General features: G+C 45.6%; 1 protein-coding gene across 1 annotated transcript in view; it reads left to right on the top strand.

Annotated features, from left to right (window-relative positions):
- Positions 1 to 22531, top strand: part of Kl (klotho) — a 38808-nt gene extending 16277 nt beyond the window's left edge. The window contains exons 2-5 of the mRNA XM_075971398.1: positions 10908 to 11418; positions 12863 to 13131; positions 17676 to 18777; positions 20436 to 22531. Of these exons, the coding sequence (XP_075827513.1) occupies positions 10908 to 11418; positions 12863 to 13131; positions 17676 to 18777; positions 20436 to 20773 (2220 nt within the window). The 3' untranslated portion in view covers positions 20774 to 22531. The remainder of the gene's footprint in view (positions 1 to 10907; positions 11419 to 12862; positions 13132 to 17675; positions 18778 to 20435) is intronic.
- Positions 22532 to 23344: the final 813 nt, after the last annotated feature.

Below are 23344 nucleotides of genomic sequence, written 5' to 3'. Positions count from 1 at the left end.
CACCCTGCTTCTCTAGCCACAGAACCAGAGACCTTGGTACAGACAGGCATTTAGTTTCATAAAGCCAATGCATCTTCAAAGAAATCAAGAAGCCAGGTGATAATGGTAAGTGGATTTATTAACACTTTGTCCCTAACAGAGACAGGGAGACACCTACCTTTCTCTCCTTCTTTTCTTTAGGAGTGTTACAATTTCATAGAAAAGATGAAAAAAAAATACTCAGAAATATGCATATATTAACGAAGCGGTCAAAGCTGTGAAATCTCTCCCAGGAACCAAGTTCCCCCTCTAGCTGGTACCGAGGGCTTCACTTTCCTTCTCCCAAGGTTGAATTCCTGGAGCCGGGATTTATTTTTTAGAGGGCCATTGTTTTAAAAGTCTAGTCACCAAGGGAGGAGCAAGAGTTTCTCTCTGGAATATCTTGTGTCAGTGTATCAGCTTAATTTTGTGCTCACTTCTCCACCAAACACATTCTGACCTTCCGTTTAAAACAGCTCAACCTAACAGGAAGTGGAGGTGATAATTTCTGGGCAGGAAATGGGGAGGTGCTTCTGGGAGATCCAGAAACGTGAAACTCACAGGTGCTGCTGGTGAAACTCTACAGAAAGGGTTTCATGGGCTTGATAGCTCAGCTTCTGAAGAGAAGACTCATTAGGGCTCACTTTATAAAAAGAAAGCAAACAAACCTCTCGACCACTCTGGATGACAGTGATTCCCGAAAATGCAGGAAAATCGGAGAGTTCTGTGAACCCCCCAGCTAGAAGCCAGTTCTTTCTTTGCTATGACAGGTCAACACTGTGAAGCCAAGAGGCTCAGGTGCTGTTAAAACCCCTGGGTAAACGTTTGAAAATTAACCTGAGCAAAGACCAAGGACATCAGCAGCTTTTCCTTTTAGTGATAAAGATAATCTTTGGCAATTATTTTTGATCACAAAGGCAGGTTGTAAGGAACACTTCTCCTGGGTCTGGACAGGGCGAGATTGCCTGTGTCTGGGGCTGAGGCCTCGGGGCAGACCTGCCTGGCCAGTCTTCTTCTCTGATTCTTCAGGGGTGCCATTTGCCACGGGTAAGGGAAGTGAAAATCCCTGAAGGTGGGCATCACCTTCCGGAAAATGGAGAGCAAGGGAAATGCTGCTGGTAGGTGTACATGCAATGTCTCCTCTGCAGAGATAGAAGTAAAGAGGTTAAAACCACATCATAGCAATGGAAGAATAAAGACTCTGGTGTGCGCCACCAAACAGTGCCCCCCTGAAACAGAACCAAACCAAACATCTCTGAAAAATTAGCTCCCCTCTTTGACACACCAGGTCTTTGTTTTCCTCCTCCTCCCACAGCTCCCCTCCTCCCCTTCCTCTTCTTTCTCCCTCTTTTCCTTTTCTTCCTCCTCCTTCTCTTCCTCCTTCTCCTTTTTCTTTTTCTCCTCTTATTCCTCCTTCTCCTCTTTCTCACCTTCTTCCTCTCCTCCTCTTCTTTCTCCCCCCCCCCGCCCTCCCCCTCCTCCCTTTTCTTTCTCTTTTCCCTCCTTCTCCTTCTCCCCCTCCTCCTCCTTGAAGTACCCGCTGCATTCTAATGCATTTTAATGTGTTTGTTGATGCCTGTCACTCCCCTTGCTGACAGAACACAGAAGGCCCCAGAAGCGGTGCCACTGTCATCGTATGCACTGTATCATGTCTACTTCAGTGGCCAGAGCCATCAAGGCCTCACTCGGGGTGAGTCACAGCTTGTGGCCTGAGTAGCATTCCACCACAAACAGGTCAATGAGAAGAGGGTGGGAGGGCGGATGGATTGATGTCTACTAGCTACAAATCCATAAGGCACATTACATTTTTCTGTAATCTTTACCCTCTCTGTTGACGGAGAAACGCATCCACCTGTCATTCTTCCCTGTTGAGTTGACGTGTTCTTGCCTGTAAGTGGAAGCGAGCAATTTAAAAAGTCAGGGAGCTTTCCAGAGGACCACCAGGAAGGCTCAGGGAGAGAGGGACTGCTCTGCTGTCTGATTCAAAGCAGAAGAACCTGGTGAGAAAGGAGGGCACTCAGAAAGCAGAGGTGGCAGTTATGGGAGAAAAGCACTTCTGTTGCTGAAAGCCAAAAGGAGTTGTTTGGTGAGGGTATCCCAGAATGATTGTGACAGATGTTGGCAGACGGGAGAGGTCCTGCTTGACAGAAGGACTGTGGGTGGCCTCTGCTGACCTTGAGGCGGCACCTGTCTCCGAGCTCACAGTCTTGTCTCTGTTCTGCATCTAACCGTGCGCCTCCCTCCCTGTTCCTTCACGGTTCTCTGCCATTAGAAAAATAGAGGTACAACCTGGAATATTGGCACTCTCCCATGTCTCCCGTCACGACAGTGGGCTTGCTGTCTAGCCCAGTGACAGTTCTGGCTGTGAGCTGGGATATTTTATTAACTATCTAACATCAGGGATTTGGGAGTGGTTTATTTTAGGTTATTTATTTTTATGTATGTGGATTTTGCCAGCTTGTATGTATGTCTGTGCACCACATACATGTACTACCTGAAGAGACCAGGGGAGGGCGCTGTGACCACTAGGATAGGAGTCACAGATGGTTGGGAGCCACCATGTGGGTGCTGGGAACAGAACCCAAGTCCTCCACAAGAGTGACTTAACCACAATGCCACCTCTCCAAGTCCTAGAAGAATTTTTGTAGCAATGTGATTTAGTATCAGGTAGAATGATTTAGTGATTGTTGTCAAGTTCTGCACAGATAAATACTGAGGCACAAACCTTAATCTAAAATTTACTGATGTGTTTGTCTAGTGTGAGCTATGATTTTTTTCCATTCTTTGAAGATATATATATATGCATATGTGTATGATATATACATGTATAGATACGTATATATGATATATATATATATGTCTGTCTGTCCTGTAACTCCCTGTGTAGACCAGGCTGGCCTCAAAATCAGAGATCTGTTTGCCTCTGCCTCCTGAGTGCTGGCATTAACAGTATTCTATTATACCTGGCTTCCTTTGAAGAATTTTGAAGCCAGTGAAAAAGACCTTTTACTTACCCCACTCAGCAAAACCAAGACAAGACCATCTCAGGTGACAAAACTCCTAAGCTACAGCTTGATTGAAAACCCTGCCCTGGCTTTCATTCCGGTGCATTGCTAGAGCACTTTAGCTGAGTGTGAAAATGAGAAGTAAACATGTAAATATATGCAAATGTATGCATGTGAGAGAAGCTGGGCTGGGATCCGCTGAAGGAAAAGATGGGCTTGATGAGGCTATGGAACTGAGAAAGAGCTTCAAGGGCCTGACTTCAGGATGTTGCTCTCCCGTTTCAGCAGCGTGAAACACTGCTTTTCTTCCTCTCTTGCAAACAGACACACTTACACACCACATACATGTATGCACGCACAGACACACCCACACACCTACACACTGCTCCTTAGTAATTGCTGTGGAAATGCCAGGACTGGTGCACAGGGGGATTAGGTGTGGAGCAAAGTCACACTGGTCCCAGACAGTAACATCCTGCACCAGGCCGCTGAAGCCAGCTGATGCTTGCTGGAGCCGACCCTGCCTCCCGGTCGATGCTGGATGGTGGGTGCGGGAACATGTGCTTTCCGTCCTGTGCTTCGAGCCACCTCTCAGAAGACCCACAGCTGTAACCTTAGTCAGCACTGTAGTAGTATCTATGTTTTGGGGGAAAATGCATCCCAGCCTCCAGCTGTTCCCACTGTTTCCTGCAGCAGATGATTTGAGTACTGAGACTTTGACCACCATCCCGGATCTTCAGCTCATCTCTAGGTACTCCTGTCCAACCCACTTCACTTCACATTCAGAACTTTCATGCTAGGTGTGGTGGCGCACACCAGCTCCGGGGAGGCAGAGGCAGGTGGATCTCTGTGAGTTTCAGACCAGCATGGTCTACTTTGTGAGTTCCAGGACAGCCAGCGCTACATACTGAGAGCCTGTGTCCAAACAAGCAAACAAACAAAACCCAACATTTTTAAATTTATAAGCAAGCGAGCACCTTTTCATATCCTGCTCCCATAGTCTTTATTGTAAACTTACTTTCTAAAAGCCATAAACTGTTAGTCATTTATGCTAACTATGTGGGTAGCGTTACTTTCGCAGCAAACCGGGCACATTCTTAGATCGGCGCCTTCCATCTATGGTTTCTGATCGTGCTATTAAACAGACAGTGCTGGAGAGATGTTTTGCTCCCTTCATGTCTTTCCTAAAAGGTGGCACTGGCTTGAGAAGAGAGCCCAGTTGCTTGAGTTAAGTGCTATGATCTTACGTTTCATTTGTAGAGGTCCAGGTGATTTGGTGAAACAAAACCCAGTCAAAAAGAACAATTCCATCAAGGAGACCACTTGGCAGACAATAACCAGGAATCGCTAGAGCAGTGGTTCTCAACCTTCCTAACACGGTGCTCTTCTAATACAGTTCCTCATGTTGTGGTGACTCCAGCCATAACATTATCGCATTGCTACTCCATAGCCATAAGTTTGCGACTGCTATGAATCGTAATGTAAACATCTGATATGCAGGATATCTGATATGAGACCCCCAAGGGAGTCACAACCCCACCGGTTGAGAACCTCTGCGCTAGACCTTCCGGCGTTAAGAATTTAGGAACCCTGAGAAGAAAGCTAGTGTTTCTAGCTAGACTATTTTTCCAGCATTAGAAGGTTGAAATGTATGCAACTGTCATGTTTTCACATCTGGGGGCGTGAGGGATGACTGAAAGATGCAGGAAGAGGAGATCACCGAATTAATAATTCCTGAATGCAAGGATTTAATTACTTGAACGATCCAAGGCTTCCCGCTAGTGAGAAACTGAAAACAGCCAGACAATCAGGCTAGATGAGTATCCGTGCAGAGAAGCAGAGCAGTGGGGAGTTTGCAGCGGAAATTCTGCAGGCTTGGAAATGAAATCCAGGACTTTAAGATATTTTGTTTCTCATGTGATGAGCAATATGTACTCGTTACATAACAGAAAAATCAGAGACATAGGAAAGCCTTCGAAATGTCTGTGCTCCTCCAGGAGAGATGATAGATAGCAATCGTGCCCTTGGTACAAATCCTTGAAAATGCTATGCTAGGTGGTTTGGTTTTGTTTTGTTTTTGGTCACCTTGACACATTAGCGTCATCTGAGAAGAGGGGACTTCAACTGATAACATACCCTCATAAGATCGGTATCCTCTTGGTGAAGGGTTTATGTGGGAGGGTCCAGCCCGTGGTCAGCAGTGTTCCCCTGGGCAAGTGCTGCTGGCTTGTCTAACGAGGCAGACGGAATAAGCCAGGGTGGGGGCAAGCCAGTAAGCAACGTTCCTCTGTGGTCTCTGCTTCAGCTCTGCTTGAGTCACTGCCCTGAGGTCCCTTAGTGATGGATGGGGTGTAACCTGTATAAGCTGAAAGAAATCCTTTTCTCCACAAGTTGTTTCTGGTCCTGGTCTATGACAGCAACAGAAATCAAACTAAGACACCTGTCCTATGTATGCTAGTTTTATACATGCGTATAATCCCATGAGTTGGCTAACGCTCTGCACGATTATCTGTGGGTCAACATAATTCAGTTAGTTTCTGCCCTGACTTCCCTCGGTGATGGACGGTGGTAGGGATGTGAAGCCAAATAAACCCTTTCCTCCACAAATTGCTTCTGGTCTTGGTGTCTGTATCATAGCCACAAAAAGAAGTGGCTGAACAGGGTCCTCGTTAGAGGGCTGGGTGATGCTGTAGTCAGTAAGGTGCTTGCTTGAGTTTGGTCCATAGAACCTATGTGAAAACAAAAAAGTCACAGTTCATGTTCTTGTAACCTCAGTACTGAAGAGACAGAGAGAGGCTAGTCCCGGGGGTCACAGGTTCAGCCACCTTAGAATAGCTGCTGGGTTCCAATGACAGACACTGTCTCAAAAAACAAGATAGAAAGCCCCTGAGGAATGATACCAGAGGTACACACACACACTACACGTACACTACAACACACTACACATGCACACCACAAACACAGACACATACACATGCCACATACATACACCATACACACCACACAAACCACACACACAGACACACAGCACACATACCATATACACACACATATCCCCCCCCACACCACACACATGCATACCACACACACCACACACATGCATACCACACACACACACACCACACATACATTCCACACACACCACACACATGCATACCACACACACACACTCCACACATACATACCACACACAGACACAGACACACAGACACACACACACACACACACACACACAGAGACATCCTCAGTAAAGGCAAGGCTAATCATTCCAGGTGCCATGATTTTATTCTGCTTGTCTACCTGAGAGATAGGTTTGGCTGTGCAACTTTAAGGGGCTCTGTGTGGAGACGGCTGGCGGTTCTGTGCATGGAAAATACAGAAGGTTTATTTTGGGGAAATCATTACATGAGTGTTTTATAAGAGACTGATTGAAATTCTGCTAAGGAACTGCAGTTTATAATCCACAGAATTGTGCTGATACAAATAAGAGGATAATTTGCTCTATAAACATGGGCATCAGGCCAGTCAGCTAGCTTGTGTAACTCACACAACACAACGGTGACCTTGAGAAAGTCCTCAAATGTGCCGCTGTTCTTAAAGTTGAGGGGAAGAAAGCAAAAACAAAAACCAGCCCTATGTTTCCCTAAAATGTCTCAATTGTTTGTCTTCTAAGGTCCCCCCGGGACGTTACACCACCGCTCTTGGATTCAGAGTGACACAGGCGGATAACTGAATTACTTTCTATTTATGGGCCGCATTTCAATTCTTTTGCTGTTGGTCTCAGCTAATTTAATTAAGATTTTACATTAATTTTCACAGGATTAAATTAATCTTCTAAGAATTATTCCATTTTAATTTTTAAATCGAAGGAACAGTCACAACAAAATGACCCATTGAGTGTGGTCCCCAAGGTGTGTTAGAACGAGCGCTTGCATCACCTGTGACTTTTTTACCTTTGCCTTCAAACGCCTGGCTTTCTTCCTCGAGACAGCGATTCTATGTCTTGAAGAGAATTTGATCACCTTGACTTGGGGCTTCCTTTGTTGTCTGTGATTCCCTTCCTCTCTTACACCCCACATGTGGCATCCAGCACATCAGCTACGCTGATCCCACCATCAGTGATAGCTTCAGGCTGGCCACAGCCAGCATCTCCTTGCCCATCATTATATCTCACTTGGACCAGTGGCCCAAAGGGCTGTCCTCTTTTGCCCGGCACCATCATTATTGCAGCAGCTGCCTAACTGGTAGGTTGGGTTCCCTGCTGGCTTCCCATTCTCTACCTCATATCCAGCCATCTTTTTTTTTTTTTTTTTGAGACAGGGTTTCTCTGTGGTTTTGGAGCCTGTCCTGGAACTAGCTCTTGTAGACCAGGCTGGTCTCGAACTCACAGAGATCCGCCTGCCTCTGCCTCCCGAGTGCTGGGATTAAAGGCGTGCGCCACCACCGCCCGGCTTTCCAGCCATCTTTTGAAAATCATAACGCAAATGGCATTGTGACTGCGGTCGAGGGATAAACACATGGTGCTTCTTAGGCAGCAACCACAGTGGCAGCCACCCACGCAAAGACTGAGTAAGCCTCTTCCCGAGTGGCTGAGTGGAGAAGTCATTCACATCCTGGACTTTGCGACATTTTCACATACATACTGAGATATCTTGGGGTGGAGTGCCAGCCGACACAAGATTCATTCATGTCTTGTGTGCAGTGGTTTCCTCAGGCCAGTTTTTGCAGGGCATCTGCCTTTTGACGGAGAACCCCGACGTAAAGGCTGATGGGCGTTTTCACCTGTGGTGGTTATACTGGGTCTTAACGAATGTTGAATTTTGGAGCATTTCAGAGTTAGGGTTTGGAGGTTAGGCATAGTTAACCAGTATCAACTTTTTTAATTCTCACAAGGATGGGAATAGACGATGTCATTGCTATTCCTGTTTTATATGTTTGGTTGTGAGCCTATCCGTTAATGGCTGAGCCAGCTTTCTAGCCCGCTAACAGAGAAGCTGGGTCTGTGGTGACAAGGCTCGGAAGGGTGCAGAATTGGAACCGTTGGAGTCTATTCCCTTAGATGATTGGTCAGCTCTGCCTGGATGCCCTGCTATAATTCCCTGACCCTTGTCCTAGTTAACGTTGGTTACTTTTTATTGGCTGGGCCTCTCCTCAAGTGATGCCCTGCCAGCCCTTCCAGTCTAGCTAACCCCTTCCCATCCCGGCACCTGCTACCCTCCTTTCTCTGTCCATCTCCTCCCTGGTATATAAGCTCCACGAGAAGATATCAGTCTTTGAACCTCTCAGCAACGTGCAGAGTGTAATTAATATTTGTTGCACAAATAAATGTTAAAACAAAATAACTTAAAAAAAAAGCTGGGCAGTGGCACACACCTTTAATCCCAGCACTCAGGAGGCAGAGGCAGGTAGATCTCTGTGAGTTGGAGACCAGCCTCTTCTACAGGCTTGTCCAGGACAAGCTGCAAAGCTACAGAGAAACCCTGTCTCAAAAAACCAATAAATAAGCAAATAAAAACAAAATAACGGATTTTTTTTTTTTTAAGTAATGAATTATCCCTGTTGTCGCAGAGTTGAGTTTATGTTTCAGAGGAAATCATTGTTTCTTGTCACATAAACCTTGGGTAATTTACAACTCTGACTATCTTTATGGCTAGTAGTATACTCACGATCTGTTTCCCTATAAATCTTCAATCTTTTGCTCGCAATCTGATGAGCTTTGGCAACCTCATGTGTGATGGATAATCTCGTTTGTCAACTTAATCCCCCTTGGAAGAGGAGCCTCAGCTGGAGGGTTGCCTCCTTCAGGTTGTCCTGCAGGCATGTCTGTGTGGCTTTTCTTCCTTGATGGAAGAGGGCCCAGTGCACGGTGGGCAACCCCATCTCTGGGCAGCTAAGCCTGGGCTCTATCAGAAAGCTGGCTGAGCAAGCCAGAAAGTTCCTCTGGGGTCTCCGCTTTAGACTGTGCCTTGAGGTTCCTGCGTGGGTTTCCCTCAATAATGGACCTGGGAGCCAAAGGGCCCCTTCCCTTCCCCAGCTGCTCTGGTCAGTCTTCTGTCACAGCAGCAGAGAAGACAACTGGGACACTGTTCATCCGTGTGACAAATCCCCTGCAGAGAGAGGCACAGAGTCTTAGAACTTCCTCTAACTCCTCACTGGTCCTCACCCTGCATAGACAGCCATTGTTCTCCTTACTAGAGGCTTGCAAATGGCTCACCCCACAGCGACAGCGTGAGTGTCCTTTGAGTCCTGACTCCTTTGCTCTAGATAACATCTTTTAGGTCAATCTCTATTGTTGCATGAAAGGGCGGTTCATTTTCTTCTCTGGTGTTTTTTGTTTGTTTAAAGCTAGGGCGTTTTATGAGCTAGTAAATGCTCTAAAACTGAGCTATACCTCAGTGTCCCTGCCTTCTCTCCTCCCCTCCCTCTTCTCCTTTGTAAAGGTTTGGAGACAGGCCTCACTCTACAGCCCAGGCCGGCCTGGACAGTGTGGTGCTTCTGTTTCATCCTCCCGTGTAGCTCTTCCGGTTCTGCCCCTATTCTGTGCCTATTAGATTCAGGACGCCAGTGTTCCAAGGCGAGCTGGCGACAGCGAGGAGGGACTGACTGTCTTAGCGCTCCAGTCCTACAGGCCAAAGCCGTTGTTGCCTTGCTCAACAGTTCAGTTTTCATTCTTGTCTTAGCTTATAGACAGCTGCTTCAGATCGTGAAATATTGTCCTCGGTGAAATGGGGCAGATTGCTAAAGAAAGTCAACATGAGGGATGTAAACAAATTTGCTTCATTGAACGGTTAGCTGAACTTGGAAGGTGAGTGATGAGGCCATTCTTGGGTGCCTGCGCTGAGACAAACCAGAATATCAGAGGAAAATGAAGAGGGTATTTGGAGTAGCGAGCGGAAGGTCCTCCGGCTCATGCCGTGAGAGGGACGTTGAATCGGTCATTCTGGAAACTACACAGCGTCAAGCAGCAAGTGAAGGGCAATTGCCCAAATGTGTGTTGGGGGAATAAAAGGCTGACAAACAGCCCTTGTATTTGTAGGAGAATTAATCACGGAGGTCCAGGGTAAAGAGGGAATGAAGCCCAGATTAGCTTCAGTGTTAAGTCAAAAAGGAATAAGCAGCATTTTCTGGAAACACGCAGTTGGCCATGTAAAGCAACACTCCAGGGACTCCAGGCCACGCCTTGGTAGCCCAGGTCCTCACAGCTGTGTTTGGTTGTCTCTTGCTCCTGGCTGGTCTCCCGCACTTCGAGGAGCCAGCATTGTCTCAGCCTCCTGGAGGATGAGCCAAGATAACTAAGGTTCATCTTTCAATTTATGGCGTTGATTTAGAGGGAAAAACAAGGATTGTGGGAGCATGTCTTAGGATTCTGGCGATGGGAGACAAACGAGAAATAGCCGATTGACTCAAACAACTGGAGTCCATTTGGAAACTCCCGGTTTCTTAGGAAAAAAACATATAATCCTACTTAGAAATTCCTGGTATGGTCACAGATGGAAGATTGTTTTTTGTTTTGTTTTTTTTTTTTTATCAAGCCCCTTAATTTAAAAGTACATAATCCAAAGATAACTTATCAGTAAGCTATTATTATAACACATTCTTATTTTATTAATTTTTCCAGTGTGAACCATAATTATACACTCAACACAACAGATTTACATTTTTCCATTGGCTACTGAAACATACTGGAAATCTCTCATGGTGGCAGTTCTCTGTCGGGCGGCCTTCCATGGGATAGCTGGTTGGCTGTCGCTGACTGCTGTACTATGGATGAGCCTCTGTGGTGGGCCCGATGGAAGGCAGGTGTCAGTGGGGCTGGGGGCTCCAGCGGGCCTTGTATATCTCTTCAAAGTCAGGGGAAAACTCATCATGTTTTTCTTTCCTTAGGCTCATGCCAAAATCTGGCATCTCTACAACACCTCCTTCCGCCCCACTCAGGGAGGCCAGGTGTCCATTGCCTTGAGTTCCCACTGGATCAGTCCTAGAAGAATGACCGACCACAACATCGGAGAGTGCCAGAAGTCTCTCGATTTTGTGCTGGGCTGGTTTGCCAAACCCATATTTATCGACGGGGACTACCCAGAGAGCATGAGGAGCAACCTCTCCTCACTTCTGCCTGCTTTTACTGAGTCTGAGAAGAGGTTTGTCAGGGGAACCGCTGACTTTTTTGCTCTTTCCTTTGGACCAACCTTGAGTTTTCAACTACTGGACCCTCACATGAAGTTCCGACAATTGGAATCTCCCAGCCTGAGGCAGCTCCTGACTTGGATCGATCTGGAATATAACCACCCTCAAATATTTATTGTGGAAAATGGTTGGTTTGTCTCAGGGACCACCAAGAGAGATGATGCCAAATACATGTATTACCTCAAGAAGTTTATAATGGAAACCCTAAAAGGTAGGTTTTCAAGGAAAATTCCTACTTCCTGCCAAAATTCAGCACCCTTTATACATACATATACACACACCACATATCATACACACAGCACCACATACACACACACACCATACATAATACACACACATACACACACAACATATCATACACATACAGCATCACACACAGCACCACACACAACACATCATATACACACACACATACACACACCACACATCATACACATACAGCATCACACACAGCACCACACATAACACATCATACACACACACACACATTGCACATCATATGCATAATATCACACATACCACACACATACATTACACACATACCACACATCATACATACACACCACACAATATAACACACACACAACATACACACATACTACACCTACACACACTTTTAAGACTATCTGAAAAACATAGATATATAAATTTTGTTGCAATGTGGATAATTTGGGCAGTAGCAAGAATGTCTTTATGTAACACTTCTCTCATTTGGGCCCTTCAGAAACTTAAAAATTAATTTTCAAAGTTCCATAAAAGGAATTTTGATAATTTGTTGATAAAACAGCAAAACAGGATTAATAGTTCAAATTGGTCAACTCGCAGTTTCTCTTCTACATTGTTAGGTTATAAAATACAATATTACAAATCTCAGGCTCTCTAGTTCTCAGTACACGTTTTAGTTCATTTGTTTAAGCTGAATAAAATGCTTTTTCTTCAATGTTTTTATTCTTTGAAACCTCCATACATTTATACAATGTATATTGGTTATTTATAACCACCACTTTCTCCCTCCTTCGATAATAAAGCACTTTTTAAAGCAAGAAGAATATTGATATGATCTGGGTAAGTTAGAAGGTAGAGAGTTAAAGACTGCAGAAGTGGGTCAGGTATAGTGTATGCGCCTGGCATCCCAAGGCCCTTGGCTCCATCCACAGGGCAGGAATGAAAAGAAGACACAAGTCACAATGCTTGGTGCCCCGGGTAGGGAGAACAAGATATCCCAGAGCCTCTGGGATTGAGAAACTGTCTGCTACTGCGGAGGTAAAACTGTCTATGAAGACACTGATTGGTAGACTTAACTAGATTTGTGAACAGGAAAAGAATTGTTTACCAAACAAGAAGAAATATGCCTGACGTGTTTCTTCCTTTTAATTTTTTTTTGAGATTTTATTTATTTTCATTTTATGTGTGTGAATGTTTGCTTGCATGTGTGTATTGCACCACATGCAAGAAGGGGACATCAGATCCCCTGAGACTGGAGACACAACCATGAGCCACCATGTGGCAACCAAACCTGGGTCTTCTGGAAGAACAGCCAGTGCTTTTAATCACTGAGCCATCTCTCCAGCCCTTTGCCTTGTTTCTTTAAGTGGAAAAGTCACACAAAACCCCGTGGAGGATGACATTGCTCTTGTCCTCTCTTCCCTCTGTAGCCATCAGGCTGGATGGGGTCGACGTCATTGGGTACACTGCCTGGTCCCTCATGGATGGTTTCGAGTGGCACAGGGGTTACAGCATCCGACGTGGACTCTTCTATGTCGACTTTCTGAGTCAGGACAAGGAGCTGTTGCCGAAGTCTTCGGCCTTGTTCTACCAGAAGCTGATAGAGAACAATGGCTTCCCTCCTTTACCTGAAAACCAACCCTTAGAAGGGACATTTCCTTGTGGCTTTGCTTGGGGAGTTGTTGACAACTACGTTCAAGTAAGTCAGCTAATAAAACCAACCCATCAGCAGTGTCAGTAAGCCTCTTGCCAGTGGGTAGCATATCCTTACCAGGCTCTTGCGTGGCACAGGGTCTGGACTTTGAGCCAAAGTGGGTTCCCTAGTGAGCAAGTGAAACACACAGTCCAGAATGCTTCACTCTTCAAACATCTTCCAATCTTCATTTTGCACTTTTCAGTAGGTCCCAAAATGTAAGATCTGCTAAGACAATATGATGATAAGATAACTTCCTTTAGTGTTATGGTTGAAATCCCTGTTTAAGTAGTCAAGGTTTTCATAAAGAAGACACAACACGGAAATACAGAGAGCTTCAGGGAAGCTGCTGAGAATGAGCTGTAAATGTCCTGGTTCAGGCTCCTGGGAAATACCTCAAGAGAGCAAAGCAGCGCTTCGGTGGCTTCTTGACAGCGCAGGGATGCTCCTAAATGACCTCTTAGTATTGATTACCAACTCTGTAGCTAGTCCTCTTAACTGTTTGCCATTTCCCCAGTTTTAAAGGGACTTGTTTCTTATGGTTTGACTGAATACTTTCTGTACGCACTTCCTGATTGCCTGCTGTATATAAAAACCTTGTATGCATTTCCGGGTCGCCCTAGAGATCAAGACAGAACTTTGGTGTCTATAGTCAGACCTTGAGAGCTTAGCACGTTGGATTCTTTTAGCCGAGTGGTTCTCAACCTTCCTGACACTCTGTGACCCTTTAATACAATCCCTCATGTTGTGGTGACTCCCAGCCATAAAATTATTTTTGTTGCTACCTTATAACTGCAGTCTTGCTACCGTTATGAATTGTAATGTAAGTAGCTGTGTTTTCTGGTGGTCTTATCTGTCCTTTCCCTGTGAAAGGGCCAATGCCCCCCATCCCCAGGGATCTGCCCACAGGTTGAGAACTGTTCTTCTAGCCACTTCAAGGTCCTACAAGTTGTAGCTTCGGAAGAAACATCTGGAAGAATGCATAGGACCAAGGAGAGGCTTTCTTACTGAAATAGATTTTTGCCTTCTAATAGACATCAAAATTCTTTCTTTTGTTGGATAGCACATAGTGTATCCTTGATACATTTCTGTCCCTGCTGCTGTACATGGTCTTTTGGCTTTGAGACTGTGTAGCTCATTCTAGAGGTGATTTTGGACTTAAACCCCCTTTACCCCTAGAAGATAACCATACAACAACGGCTGGAGCTGCACCTGGAATAGCTCCGCAGGGCCTCTTCTTAGGGTCTTGCTTTCCAGCTTGGTGCTATTGGCAGCCTAGTAGGAGAGGTCTTTAGGTCACAGAGGACATGTCCTAGAAGAGGTAGTAGGACCTCCGCCATGTCCTCTTCCTGTTTTTCCCCACTTAACCACGACAGGAGCAGTTTGCCTTACTCTGTGCCCCTCACTGTGGTCCCCAAACAATGAAGCCTGTTGATTATGGACCAGGAGGTTCAAAGTCATGAGCCCTAATCAGCCTTGGCTATTTAACTCAGGTCTCTCAGACTTGCTAGAATTGATGGTATGCTGGCTGGCTGACACCACAGGGATGTATGGGGTGTGTGTATAGACAGCCATGGCAGTACATCCTGCTCAGGGTGGAACTTCCTGATTCATATTCCCGTCTCTCTCCCTCAGTACCAGGCCATCTGGAACATCCTACCCTACTTTGTCAGCATCTACAGGGAAGCTTAAGTAGGTTCTAAGATATCAGCAATGGGAACGTTGAAGGAGGACGAGGAGAAGAAACTAGAGGCTTCCCACAGCTCCTGCGTTCTTGCCTTTGTTGGAGCGAGGAATAGATTAGATGGTTCCTATCTTGGTTCTGTCTCAGGAGAGGTCCCTCCTGGCCATGTCCCTGCCATGGAGGTTCATACACACCATCTCTCATAGTGGCAGGAGTCTGGCAAGTGACAAGTTCAGTCATTTGCATTCAGAGAAGACTCAGGTTTGTATCTGTGCTGGGAGGCAGGGCTGTGTGGGGAAGCCACCCTCCTCCCACCCTGTTCCCCGGGGCAGAGCTGCATCTTCACTTGAGGACCTGATAAACAGTGTGCAGGGCTAGGCATGCGCTCTATGTTCTTGAAAGGGAAGGGCAGCCCCAATCAGAACCAGAAATGAGGAGAGAATGTCTCTTTTACCTTGGAAACACTGTTTTTATTTATTTTGCAGCACCTTGCTATGCTGGGCCCTGTTACTGAGTCATACCCCCCAGCTCTCATGGCTAAGTCAGGATCTTATCTTAGATCAAACATGAAATGACCCCAAACCCCTCTCTCAGGTCGTACTGTCCTTTGAGATTATCCACACTCAGGGTGTCTGTCCCTCTCCACGTTCAAGTCCCACTGTGTCCTCTGTGAACCCAACTTAAAGTTACCCTCAATGCTGCTGTGGGCACTGGCTTCTGTCTTCCCTGCTGCGGGCTCTCCTCATGTTGTCAGCGCTTTTCTCAAGACAACTCCCTCTGACAAAGACAAAAGGAGGTCTTGGTTCTCTCAGGACGAGCTGAGTGTTTTTTTGACAAGCAGTGTTGAGCACTTCTACGATGTCGAAGTGATTTTTTAAAGAATATTTTTATTAATTCTTTGACAATTTTATACAGTGTATTTTGGTCATATTTGCTTCCTACTAGTCTCCTAACCTCTTCCAGAGCCATCATACTTCCCCCAAGCCTAAACTTCACATCCTTCCCCCTGTTGAAATAAGTATGAACCCTGATTTGTACCCTTGTGATCCTGGCGCAGGATCATCCCTTGGAACATGCTCGGCCTACCAGGAGTTACATCTTTGAAGAAAATTAACTTTCCCTTACCTGGAAGCCATCATCTACCCATAGCGCCTCAGGAGTGGGAGCTTTTTAAATTTTATGCCAATATGTTGCTTGGCTTGATTCTGGGAAGACAGCCACAGCTGCTGTGGGCTTGTGAGCGCAGGGATCCAGTGCAGCTGGCAGATGCTGCTGGTCTCTGACCCTCCCCAACCTCTGCTCTTGCGATCCTTTCAACCCTTCTCAGCTGGTCCCTGAGTTTCCGCATCAAGAAAGTTTGAGAAGCGATTTTTGAACCACGAAAGTTTCTCTTTTTCTTCCTTCCTAACTCTCCAAACTCAAGAGCGGAGGCAAACATTTCACCCACATAACTTTTAAAATAACCTAGCTACATAAGACCTGTTAGAAGTTTGCTGGTGGGTGTAGTCACAGGGCGCCTTTGCTTAGACCCAGTGTCCCGGCTCACGGGTTTGTCGGCTCATTGCCACTGATGCGCTTAGTTCACAGAGGTGAGACAGGTTACATACAGCATGGAGCTCCACCCGTGAGGAGAAACTTTCATCAGTAGCAAATTAAATACATGTTTGTACCCATCCCTCCTCAAAGATTATATATATATATATATATATACACACACACATATATACACACATACATATATTATTTTTTTACTAAAACCTAAGTTAATAACTTGCAGTAAGTTAGATGGATTTTTGACTACACATTCATTTCTAAGTGGCCCAAACTTTGGAGAGCGGAGTCCACCACCCGAAATCTTGTCATGGTCTTCATATTTGTTTTTAGTTTGACTGAATAGAAACTGTTATTCTGGGATGATTCTGGGAGAGAAGTTATGAATTTAGCCCCTTCAGAGCTGAATAAAAGTAATCCAAAAAAGTTATCTCAAGCTCTGAAGACTTGAACCACAAAAGAGCACGCAAGCAGATGTTTTCTCTTGTGGAGCTGAGATTTGGAAGCACTTGTGGGCGTTCAGAGGTGGAAGGGGGCCTCTGACGCCTTCCCTTACCATCGGGAAACGCGGGAGGGTGAGCCTTCGATCCGATTTCCAGAAAGGCAGTTTCCCTCAGCAGGGTGACTGTTCCTGGCTCTCCTTTGTCAACACGGTGCTGGCCTGGCCCCGCCCCGCCTCTCAGAGATCAGCTCCTGACACCATCTGCTAAAACCTCCTCCACAGATTCAAGACCAGGGTTCATAGACTCCCTGCTCTTATAGACAGGTCAGATGAAGGCTCCTGTCCTCAGAGGATTATTTCTGAGCAAAATCCAGCTTAGGTTGGGTGGCCTGTGTCAGGGGGATTTTCCCTTCTGTGCAAGCCACGAGGTTTTATGATGTTGTTCTCACACTTGGCCTACAGGGGTACATACCTGTAATCGAAGCATTCAAGAGGCTGAGGCAGGGGAGACTAGCCTGGGCTACATAAAAATTTTTAATTAAAATAAAATAATGAAAAATTCTCTGCTTGTAATCTACAGACTTCCCACGTATAGAAACCACTAGTGTCTGTTATCTGAAGTGACAAAATCCAGCTTAAAAACATATCTTAATGTAAGCGTTTGAATTAGCAAGAACTACGGGTAATATCCATACGCATTAAAAAAAAGGCGGGGGTGGGGGGAGTAATGTTTTCTTTCTCGCGAACAACAATTTAAGTGTTCAGCGTGATGAGAACTTAAGTGTGCATCTCTTGCTTGCTAACGTTGTTGAAATTATTGCCTGAGTTTCTGCCGGTCTGCCAGGAAGGTAACAATCGCTTGGCTCTTTGTAGGTGGACACTACTCTTTCTCAGTTTACCGACCCGAACATCTACCTGTGGGATGTACATCGCAGTAAGAGGCTTATTAAAGTAGACGGGCTTGTAGCCAAGAAGAGAAAACCCTACTGTGTCGATTTCTCTGCCATCCGGCCTCAGATCGCCTTACTTCGAGAAATGCACGTCACCCACTTTCGCTTCTCCCTGGACTGGGCACTGATCCTGCCTCTGGGTAACCAGACCCAAGTGAATCGCACGGTTCTGCATTTCTACCGCTGCGTGATCAGCGAGCTGGTGCACGCCAACATCACTCCGGTGGTGGCCCTGTGGCAACCAGCAGCCCAGCACCAAGGCCTGCCACATGCACTGGCCAAACACGGGGCCTGGGAGAACCCACACACGGCCCTGGCATTTGCAGACTATGCGAACCTGTGCTTTACAGAGCTGGGCCACAGGGTCAAATTCTGGATCACCGTGAACGAACCCAACACACGGAACATGACCTACCGTGCCGGCCATCACCTCCTGAAAGCGCATGCCTTGGCTTGGCGCCTGTACGACGAGAAGTTTAGGGCGGCTCAGAAAGGCAAAATATCCATTGCCTTGCAGGCTGACTGGATAGAACCCGCCTGCCCTTTCTCTCAGAAGGACAAAGAAGTGGCCGAGAGAGTTTTGGAATTTGATATTGGCTGGCTGGCAGAGCCTATTTTCGGCTCCGGAGATTATCCACATGTGATGAGAGACTGGTTGAACCAAAAAAACAATTTCCTTTTGCCATATTTCACTGAAGACGAGGCAAAGCTAATCAGGGGTTCCTTTGACTTCCTGGCATTGAGCCATTACACCACCATCCTCGTGGATTGGGAAAGGGAGGATCCCATAAAATACAACGATTACCTGGAGGTACAGGAGATGACTGACATCACGTGGCTCAACTCTCCCAGTCAGGTGGCTGTGGTGCCTTGGGGGCTGCGCAAGGTGCTCAGCTGGCTGAGGTTCAAGTACGGAGACCTCCCCATGTATGTGACAGCCAATGGCATAGACGACGATCCCCACGCCGAGCAGGACGCGCTGAGGATGTACTATGTTGAGAACTACGTGAACGAGGCCCTGAAAGGTGAGCCTCCTTTGCCCCCAGTCCCAGAAATGCCATCACCATCAGAGTGTGTGGTTCCTCATGAAGAGGGGAACACCACCCGTCCTCAAGTAGAGCTAAAGACAGCATCTCCCCTGTGGTGGAAAGAGCATAGGGGAAAGTGGAGACAGAGTCTCCAGCCCCACTCTGAAAAGCCTAGCTTCAGATGATCCTCTCTCTCTCTCTCCTTCCCTCCCTGTCTGCCTGTCTGTCTTTCTCTCTGTTTCTTTAGATTTTCTTTAAAAAATTTTTTTCCTATTTTTTTAAATTAATTGTTTTGTGAGCATACACAATAAGGAGCTCCTTATGACATCTTTGATCGTATGGGTGTTGTTGTAGAGTGCTTTCATTCACTTCCCTCTGTCCTCCATCACCCTCCCATCTCCTGATAGTCCCCTCGCTCTGCAGATTATCCCAGGCTTTCTTATCACACTGAAACCTTTTAAATTGTTTATTTTTGTATGAATACTGTGTTTATATCATTTATGTCCCCTATTCCCCTTCTAACTCCTTCTGTGTCCCCCACTCCTTCTCAAATTCTGTGACTTCTTCCTTGTTATTGTTTTACAGACACACACACACACACACACTACCAAGTCCATTTAATGTTGCTGGTATGTACCTATGTAGGGCTGGTCACTTGGAATTGGATTTATCAGGCGGCTTCTTGGGGAGAGATCGATTCTCCCCCAGTGGCCATTGATTGCCTGCAGCTCTTCATCTAGGGGCGGGGCCTTGTGAGACTTCGCCCATCCAAGCTGGCATGTCGACTAGTGGTGTTATTGTGCAGGTCTTAGCTAAGCAGCCCTATTGTTGAGAATTCATGGGTACAGCTTTCCTGTTGTGTCTAGAACAAATGATCACAGGGTGCTTGACCTCAATTAATGCATCCACAGGGCAACGCCTACGCCTAAAGCTGTGGGGACATCACAGAAGAGGGGACGGAAAGACTGTAAGGGCCAGAGTACCGGGACCCCTCTTGCCTCGTATATGTACGTGTGTGTGTCTGTATGTGTGTGTCTGGTGTTCTGCACATGTAAGGAAATTGCTCTCCTTTGTTCCTTTCTCTCCATTACTCTCTTGTTCTCCCAAGAATTTAGATTCTTCCAGCACTCATAATCCAGTAACTGCTTTCATGTCCTCTGTGTGTGTATCTGTGTGTGTCACACACGAGCCACAAGAGAAAATGTGCGATACTTACCTGAGTCTCAGCTATTTCATTTAACATAATGATCTCTGCTGCATCAACTTTCCTGCAAATGACCTCCTTTCACGCCTCATGGTTGAACGAAATCCCATCATGCGCATGTGCCACGATTCCTTTATCCTTTATCTGTTGGTAAATACCTCACACTTATTGTGAACGATGCAGCTGCTCCCACAGACATCTTATCTGCTCGATGTATTAAAAATAAACCAAGCATAGGTTTGGTTGTGCAAAACCAGCTCTGTAGAGTATTTCCATATTGTCTTGATATTTGCCAATTGTTCTTCTGTAAAGCCTTCTCCAGTGAAATCTGATGAGTCTGAAGTTTATTGAATGGTACTGAGGCTTTTCGTTATCCACCAAAGCGGTGTAAAAAGGCTGAGTGGTGTATAAAATATTTCAGTAAATCCTCTCCTGCCCTTTGTCTCCCTAGCCTACGTGTTGGATGGAATCAACCTTTGCGGCTACTTTGCTTATTCGCTTAGTGATCGGTCGGCTCCGAAGTTTGGCTTTTATCGTTACGCTGCGAATCAGTTCGAGCCCAAACCATCTCTGAGACATTATAGGAAAATTATCGACGACAATGGCTTCCTGGGTTCCGAAACGCAGGGAACGTTTTGTCCAGAGGAATACGCCCTGTGCACCGAATGCAGCTTTTTTCACACCCGGAAGTCTTTACTCGTCTTCATCGTGTTTCTTGTCTTTGCTTTTATTATTTCTCTCGCTCTTATTTTTTACTACTCCAAGAAAGGCAGGAGAAATTATATCTAGTGTGAATGCCTTCTGGCCGTTTGCTCTGGGCTCATTAAGCGCCCGCCTTCAGCTGCCAGCCATTTGTATCTCTCCGCGTCGTGAGGCCACACTACACGCATTTGGATGCCAGAAAGCCTTTTTGTCACAGATGGCAGAGCTTTTGCAAGAGGTATTGGTAACTGTAAAATATTGGTAAGATGAAGAGTACCTGAATTTGCCCTCGTTGGGGTCAATTAGGCAACTGTACTCGCCGCAAGTTCTACAGAACCCCTGTACGGAAGGAAGGAAACATGGCAGCCATAACAGCGCTAACTGGACCGAAGTTTGAAGAACAACAACGTGAGGAACACAGAGAAAAATGTATCTGTGTCCAGTTTTAAATTTCGCATGTTTTCGGAAGTAGCAATCTCACAATTGCCTTGTTAATTCCTAACAGCTGTGACTTTACCCGCTCCACATTCACAAGGCAACGACGGAAGAATTTATAGCGCGGATGGGCAAGAGACCCTGGGCTAGAGCAGTCCATTTGAGAGCGCTGTTTTTACCAAATGCTGCTAATATTAACTTATGAACATGCTTACAGAGCACATTATGGAGACTTAGATTTTTGTGAATGTTTTTGAGGTGCTCTCTAAACCCCAGATCCTTGAGGGCTCTCTCTCTTACTGCCTCTCCTTTCAGAGTCTGCATGTTGGAGATTTTTTTTTTCTGGTAAATGTTCACAAAAAATAAAGATGAGTCTTGAGCTGCTGGCCTCTTTGGGAAACCGACTGCAGAATGCAGGGCACAGTGGCGGTTCTAGGAAGGAGAAAGGAGGGATTTTTTTTCTGTTTTTTTAATGAGCAGCATGAGTGTTTTGATTAAACATCCTTTTGTCTTCGAGCAGACCTTGGAATGAATGAAATGACCTTTCCCACGTGAAGAAAGATGAAACTGTCACCTGATTTGTGAAGAATGACTGTTGCTTTCTGAGAATACGCTGTCAATGCTTCGATACAATAGTTTCCCAACTTTGTAGTAGATGCAAGAGCAATCGGTGTGAACACACTGGGAACCTGTCTTTGTGGCCACCGAGAGTCACTCTGGGCTTCTGCAACTGTGAACGGGCTTCGAACCTGTCCCACTTGGAGCTCTGACACCGACCATGCTACTGACTTCTATCCAAAGGGCTACCTGGGTCTTCTCCTTCCACACCCACTACCCTAAGTCTTACTGAGTCCACAGGGGATGTTCCCTTGCTATACCTGAATGGTCTTAGAGATAAGCCGATAACAGACAGGCAAGATAAGCCAGCCAAAGCAGGCATAGTTACCCGTGCTGACACAGGGTCTTACTTCATCTTGTGATATGGTATGGTTTTCCTCATGAACAATCAGCTTTTGCTGTGGTGTTCTTTATACAATTGGACTTGTTATTGAAGTCAAATGCTGAAGAACCAATAGTTTATTTTATGCCTCTATTTTTCTTGATTACAGAGTAATATATATTAATTGTAAAGATTTAAAAGACAAAAACTATATGTGAAGAAAAAGATCTAATATAATACAAGGACACTACTGACAGTTCCTATGTGTTGTATTTTATGTAGTCAGATCCTATTATACACAGGTACACATCTTCTTTATTCATTTTTATTGAATAATTTTTCTGTCATTAGTCTTCAAGAACAAAATTTTAATAGCTATGGAAAATATTGTTAGAATAGCTGAAAACTGTTTTATTTGTTGAGCCAATTTCCCATTAATTGGTTCAATAATAAATATCATTTAAAAATAATTTTCTTGCTGCATCATTTACTCTATTCCTTGAATGTAAAGAAAAGTAATTCTGTTCTTGATGAAGCATTACAATCAATCTTTGTGCATCTTTATCTTCTATCATAACCGTGTGCCGATAGACTGCTAGTGGATTTTTTTAATGAAATTTTTTGTCAGGCATGGTGACTTGTGCTTATAATCTAGTATGTGAAAAGCCAGAAAGCCTGAGGCGGGAGGATGATTGGGAGTTCATGGCCAGCCTGGGTTACAGAGTAAGACTCTATGTTTTAAAAAAATGTAATAAACTTACCAGGCAGTAATAGCTCACACCTTTAATCCAGCACTTGGGAGGCAGAGGCAGGTGGATCTCTGTGAGTTCGAGGCCAGCCTAGTCTACAAGGCCAATTCCAGGACAGCTAGGATTGTTTCACAGAGAAACCTTGTCTCAAAAAATCTGAAAAAAAAATGTAATAAAATAAAAAGTATTAAGTTAGCTAAGGCACCTAAGAAGTTACCAGAGCGATTGGGACGTTCAGACAGGCACAGGAGGTGAGTCCTGAGAGAAAGACACAGACAGAAAGCCAAAGAGGAATAAAGAGAATGGCGAAGGGCGTAGGAAGAGTTTCAGATGAGTTTAGGAAGGACACGTCAAAACCCTTCAGCTGAATGGGGGCTTCATGAGAACTTTGCGTCCAGTAGAACTTCACAGAAGGCCAAGCACTGGCCAGATGGAGGGGGCAGGGAGCCTCTCAGACCTGGGGGCTCAGGGGTGGGAGTATGGGGAGGCAGAGGCAGACTAGGGAGTGGGGTTTTCTGGCCAGCAGGCCTGCCT

This window comes from Microtus pennsylvanicus, chromosome 1 (genome assembly GCF_037038515.1).
Source record: "Microtus pennsylvanicus isolate mMicPen1 chromosome 1, mMicPen1.hap1, whole genome shotgun sequence".
Classification (NCBI taxonomy): Eukaryota; Metazoa; Chordata; class Mammalia; order Rodentia; family Cricetidae; genus Microtus; species Microtus pennsylvanicus.
This window is presented reverse-complemented; position numbering and strand designations above follow the sequence as displayed.